The sequence below is a fragment of the Asparagus officinalis genome, unplaced genomic scaffold (assembly GCF_001876935.1).
Source record: "Asparagus officinalis unplaced genomic scaffold, Aspof.V1 AsparagusV1_Un563, whole genome shotgun sequence".
NCBI classification, from domain to species: domain Eukaryota; kingdom Viridiplantae; phylum Streptophyta; class Magnoliopsida; order Asparagales; family Asparagaceae; genus Asparagus; species Asparagus officinalis.
Window position 1 is genome coordinate 11,094 of NW_017972826.1, and position 6,773 is coordinate 17,866.

At 33.4% G+C, this 6,773-nt stretch overlaps 1 protein-coding gene across 1 annotated transcript; it reads left to right on the forward strand.

Annotated features, from left to right (window-relative positions):
* The first annotated feature begins 228 nt into the window (after positions 1 to 228).
* On the forward strand, positions 229 to 6,263 carry LOC109827937 (probable serine/threonine-protein kinase PBL16). The gene is made up of 6 exons (XM_020394964.1): positions 229 to 597; positions 1,843 to 2,153; positions 2,429 to 2,564; positions 3,885 to 4,021; positions 4,651 to 4,774; positions 5,795 to 6,263. Exons 1-6 carry the CDS (start codon positions 534 to 536, stop codon positions 6,154 to 6,156), a joined length of 1,134 nt encoding a protein of 377 aa, XP_020250553.1. The 5' UTR covers positions 229 to 533; the 3' UTR covers positions 6,157 to 6,263.
* The last annotated feature ends 510 nt before the right edge of the window (positions 6,264 to 6,773 follow it).

The following is a 6,773-nucleotide window of genomic DNA, read 5'->3' on the forward strand; positions in this document are numbered from 1 at the left end:
ATTTTTTTTTCTTCATTTGATATACATAAATATGATATTAAATGTATTTAGAGTAAATTACAATATTTAAATATTAGTAAATAATTATAATTTACAAAATTATATTTTCAGTATCACAATCGAATTTCAACTTTCTCTAACATCAAAAATATATTAGGCAAGCAGCCTATATAGTAAAGGACTTTATTTTCGTATAAAACAAAGTTTCATTTGACGAGAGCAATTTAATAAACTTTTTTTTTTTTGGATTTCGTCTCTGCTTAAATGAAACACGAGAGAAGCTGAAAGACCCCATTTTTGTTTGTTTTTGTTGACCATACTTCTCTCCATAAATATTTCAGCCTAGAAACTTGGAATTGTCTAATGAATTCCCTTTTTGCCTTTTAATTTTTTTTTTCTTCCAAATCGAATTAATTCCCAATTATTCAGTCCAAATAAGCCACCTCTCTCTCTCTCTCTCTCTCTCTCTCTCGTCGCTCTGTCTAGTTTGAAGGTGATACTTCTGTGAAGGCTTTTTTGCATTGTTAATAAAAATGGGTAATTGCTTGTTAAGAGGGAATCCATCAATTTTCAGAGTATCATCCACTGCTAAATCAGGTATAGTTTCTTAACTTTGCAATATTTGATATATGCAGTTGCTACAAAAAATTGATATATGGATGTTCTGTAAATAACTATGTTCTCCAATTAATTTTGCTTCTTTTACTCATTATGTGATTGTCTGTAAGTTTTAATTCTTTTCTTCCTTTTCTGCTTATTTTTGCGGTTGTTTGATTATTGGTTCCATTGTATGTCTATGGAGTCCTAAACTTTTTTCATATCAAAAAAAAAAAATCATCAACCATCAGTTTTTCTTCAATAATGATCTGGTTTCTTCATAATTTGGAATGACAATAAAAAAAAATCTAATTCTTTTGAACAGAGAATTTCTGTTACACTGACGAACTATAAAAATCATAATAGGAGTGATGAAATTTGGAAGGAAAAAAAGGGTAACTTACAGTAAATCTCAAAAACTTTAAGCATTTTGTAGTAAACCCGAATAGCATTCAAAACCACACTAAACCCCCAATAATTGTTGCAGAAACCCCAATATCTTTTGGCTAAATTACGCTAAACCCCAATATCTTTCAAAATGCTTTTTTATGTTGTTTTTTGGTTCTAACTTACTGGGATTGCCTGCAAAACGCAGAAACTCATTGGAGATTTTCTGCAAAACGCAGAAGTTATTAGGAGTTTGATTTTGAAAGTTATTGGGGGGTTTCCTGCGAAATGCTTAAATTTTTTGCGGGTTTAGTGAAATTACCCTTGATTTAAACCTTACTCAGTTAAACGTAATTAATAATGATAATTTAATTTTTTTTCTGATACCGAAGTCTTCTGTGTTTGAATGGTTGCCTATTGCTACTCATTCTTCAAATTGGATGTCCTTTCTAAAAGAATGTAGAAATGAAGTTTATATCGCTCAAGAAAAATTAAAATTTATACTTTTCCATAGTCATTGGAGCCCTTGTTTAATTAATGAGTAGTATAACATATTGTGGATTTGCTTCTCAGTATTTAATTTTCTGATGATAATGATGTGTTATCTTTTATGATTTTATTTGTGGAGCTCACTAATAAGTTCTTAATCTTTGCCCTGTTTAGTAATAATGATCTTAATTAATCAGAAACAGTCCAAAATGATACAAGTTGTTAGTTTCTTTTAGCATGCAATGAAACTAAAGAATAATCAAAAATTATTTTTGCAGCAAGGTTAATTTATCACACAGTTTGCGCTTAAGGACTCTTTGTTTCTCTTTTTCTTTTAATTAATCTTTTTTACTTTCATTTTTTGCCTAGAATCATCAAAAGCAGAAAGTCCTCCGGTGAAAGAAATAGTGAAAAAAGAAAGCAAATTACCGTCAAGCCCTGAGGAAATCGAAGATTTACGGGGAAATTCAGCTGAAAATCCATTGGTAGCTTTCTCCTTCAATGAAATTAAGGCTATTACAGGGAATTTTAGGCAAGATTATCTTCTGGGAGGAGGGGGATTTGGAAATGTATATAATGGATTTATTACCGAAGGTCTTAGGCAAGGGCTATTATCTCTTCAAGTAGCTGTTAAGGTCCATGACGCTGATAATAGTTTTCAGGGTCATAGAGAATGGCTGGTAATTATCTTTATTTGCTTACTATAAAATTTTAGGGTAAATTTCACAAAACCCCCTGAGCTTTGAAGGTTTTGCATGAAACCTCTTAAACGTTCGAAATTCTCCTAAACACTTCTGAACAATCGGAAAATCTTATAAACGATGCTAATTAATAGAGTAATAAATTTGCATTCTGAATGTTCAGAGGGATTTGGTGAAAAACCCTCCCAAAGTACATGGGGGTTTTATGAAATTTTGATGATTTATTTCCTGAGAGAATTTTGTGCTTTATGTAGGCCGAGGTAATATTTCTTGGGCAACTTTCACATCCAAACTTAGTGAAACTTATCGGGTATTGCTGTGAGGATAAGCACCGAGTTTTGATATATGAGTTCATGGCTCGAGGGAGTGTGGAAGCTAATCTATTTTCAAGTAATTCTCTATGCTTATAATTTTGATATTTCTCTTTTGATTTTTTGTTGGAGAATCTGAAGCCTCCAATCTCTGAACTATAGTCCCTAGCCTTGTTGTGGCATACGCTAAGTAGTTTTTAGAGAGTGCGCCCCCTCAATCTTTCTTAATGTCCACATTTCATGATGTCAGTTACATTTCTTTGCCTTTCATCTTTCAACCTGTGGAGATATGGTTTTCGTTCTCATTATTTTCACTAGTTATCTTGTCAGTTTAAGAATTTAAGGAAAAATTGCGGATCATATGTTCAATTTTCCATTTACAGATATCTTGTGTAAAATCTGTGTGCCCCTTGGAGTTGACATTGGTACATTAAATGGAGGATATATCTTCACATAAACATAATCTATCAGTCAATAGACTAGCTTAATTCAAAACTTTACTGAAGGTCTTCATATATATATGATATCTCAGTATTTAATTGGGAAGTGATGACTTCTTGTGGCAACACGTTCTATCTCCTTGAAATACTTGGAGTGTCCATGAAGTGTCGAAGTGTTTTGACACATAAAAAATTAAAGGCAAAATGTCAAGATAATATAACACTGGATGAAGTGAAAATCAAACAGTCTTGTATAAGTTGGTAGCTCGGAACTGACATCATCTAAAGGTTGCTAGGATCTCTCCATGTGGTATTGACCAAGTATTTTATCTTTATAGATTTTTATACACTGTAAATGTTTGGTATCATTCATATATTAAGAGTTGGTATAAGGTCGTACATGTTTAGAGAATTATCATCTTTATATATGTATATATGTTTTGCTTGATGAGGTATTTTCTTCTAAAGAAGAAAAGGTGGGCATGGGTGAAATAAAATACCTAAGCAAACTAGATGCATCTGTGTTTTTGTTTGACCTTGTATTCATCAGTTAAATCATTGATGAAAACATTTTAAGGAGCAAAATAAGTAAATGATTCAATGAAGAAAATATTTGCAACAATGATATAATTTTGCTGCTTTTCAGGTCCATACACTTCCAACCATCCTTCCATAGAAGCAGCACGTGGAGCAAAAAAATTACAATAAGAATGAGTACAAATAATAACTTAATAACATTACATGCTCCTTTTGTGACGTGATGCTTTATTTCAGCATATTACTCTTGCTTTCTTGGCATCTTGATATTATGTTTCAGAATCATGAATTCTTCGCTGGAAGAATTTTTATTTTATTTTACTAATCTCTATCTAGATTTAGTAAGTATATATATTAATACATATGATACTTTACAACTGTATTAACATTATGTTTACTGGTTATATTTATTATCTATGTAGGAATGTTGCTTCCCCTACCTTGGTCAACCAGAATGAAAATTGCTCTTGGTGCAGCGAAAGGCCTTGCATTTCTCCATGATGCTAAGAAACCAGTCATATATCGTGACTTCAAGACATCAAATATTTTACTAGACCAGGTTAGTCTGCTGAAGCTTCAAATATTGTTTGATGACCACTATGTATGCTGTTGCAACTTATCAAATTCGGCTGATAATAAAAATCTAATTTTTTCTGAAAATCTTATCTTTGTAAATAATGTGTATGGCTTGTATTTTATTTGAGATATTTATTTTAAGTTTGCCCCTAGCAGACGGCTAATTGTTAAAGGAAAAAAGAGAACTGAGAAGATTATGCACAATAGATCTAAATTATCCTAAAGTTGGTGTCCGGTGATATATAAATCTTATATTATTAACAATTCGTGCATTTTTCTCATTTTATACTCTCGAAATATAATATTTTCTTTATCTGTATTTCTAGACATCATTGATTTTGGATGCATGCACCATTGTGGCGTTATGCTTATTTGAGCATGGGCTTTATTGGTTGCATATTGACTATAAACTGAAATATGATATACATATGGACAGCGTTTATGTTTTGCCCTTAAACCATACATAAAGAAATTAACCTTTCTCATTATGCAATATCTTATAAGAATAAATATATATGGCCCTGCTCACGGAAACTCTAGTGCCTGTATATTCAATTAAGATTTTATAATGCCGAATACTGAATGTTAGTGTTTATAATACCTCACAATTAGGATTATAATGCAAAACTCTCGGACTTCGGACTAGCAAAAGATGGACCCGTTGGCGACAAGTCTCACGTCTCAACACGGGTCATGGGAACCTACGGCTATGCAGCTCCAGAGTACATAATGACAGGTAAATTTTGCCAGAGACTAGACATTATTCTACTATCTCCTTTAAATTTTATTACTATAACAACTATTAACAGAAAAAAATACTATAAAGGGCCCTCGGGGAAGGCACGACATGTATCCTAACACACATTTTAAAGTTTGTGATCAATTGATATTTAATTGTTTGCAGTGATATATACTAATTGCACTAATTTCAAATTGGTAATACATGATGTATCGTGTTTTAAAATTGGTAATACATCATCTATCGTGTTTTGGTTAACTTAACCGAGGAGATGACTCATAATAGAATGGAGAGGGAAAAAAATAGGATTCATGTAGCTGACCCCAAACATTTGGGATAAAGGCTTTGTTGTTGTTATTGTTTACCATGTATCGTGTTCTCTCTTCCTGTATGAGAGGCCCATGAATGGAGATGGACTAAGCTCTTTATTTAAAACCAAATTGACTCAAAGTGCTATTCTATTTAATCATGGGTCCATATATATATATAGGAGAACTTATGTCAACTTAAGTGAACGTCCACTTAAGTTGACATAAGTTTCTCTCTCTCTCTCTCTCTCTCTCTCTCTCTCTATATATTTGCACTTACAAACCCTGTAATTTCATTATTGCAGATATACCAACCCCAACCCCCCCCGGCAGCCCACCTATTCCTCTTTTGTCGTTTGACTCTTTTATCCTTAGTGAAAATTTGGCAGATATTCACCCTGCATGAATTAGTGACTCTAACCGAGGGTCAAACAGTCAAAAAATTTAATCCAGGGGGTCTAATGAAACTACAGGAGCAATAAGTTCAAAACAGAGGTACTACAGGGGGTTTATGTGCAATTAATCCTATATTTAACCATATATCTATCTAATTGTTTTGTTCCCAGTATAGAATTATATCTTATCTCAAGCTTTTTGCTATAACAAACCCACACTTGAACAGAATGGATGCGAGACCCTCTTAGCATAAACTCTGTAGGAATTTTTTTTTCCTTATCTAACATTAATAAATTCCTTTTTGTTTCTACAGGCCACCTCACTTCAATGAGCGATGTTTACAGCTTTGGTGTTGTCCTCCTCGAACTCTTAACAGGTCGGAGATCTTTAGACAAGTCTCGACCAGTCCGAGAGCAAACACTTACAGATTGGGCACTCCCTCTTCTTACCCACAAGAAGAAATTATTGAAAATTGTGGATCCGAGACTCAATGGAGAATATCCAGGGAGATCAGTTCATAAAGCAGCCATGCTGGCTTACCACTGCCTTAGTAGGAATCCAAAGGCTAGGCCACTGATGAGGGACATTGTGGACTCTTTGGAGCCATTGCAAGAGCCTGATGAATTTGGGAGCAACGGGGGTATTTGGGTTGCTGATGAGGACTCTTTGCATTGAGAGATGTACTAAAAGGTTTTGTATTTAAAGTTAGAATTCAGTTGTGTCAGAATCTTTATAGGAAAATCTTAAGTTTTGTCTTGATCACTTGGTGGCTAATTCACGTATATAATGCTTTAGATAGAAGTTTGTCATATGACTGCATGACAAATTAGGTTTTTTTTTTAATATTGTCATAACCTTCATAATACTGGAGTAGAAAAAGTGTGATCTCTGCCAACAGCATTACATAATCCCCAAGCCTCTTATATTGCATGGATCCGAAATCTGTTCTACATTTCATATACCATTAATATTATTGTAAGATCCCTGGAAGTATCTCTTATTACTAGATTTCAGTAAAAAAAATCAAGATAGCCTGCATGATTCTTTTTAAGAAGAGAGAAGAATACAAATTTTATCAGAACGCTCCGCATTAGAGCAGTATGTTTTAAGTTGTTGACATATTAGAAATATGTAGGGGGTTATGTGTAAGGTTGTGTTTGTAGGGGCCTATATAAGCCCAAGAGATTTCAGCAATAAAGTATTAGGGTTTTCAATTCTTTATGGTATCAAAGCTAAAACCCTAGCCGCCACCTTCCTCATAACCCTAACCCTAGCTGCCGCCCTAGCATCGT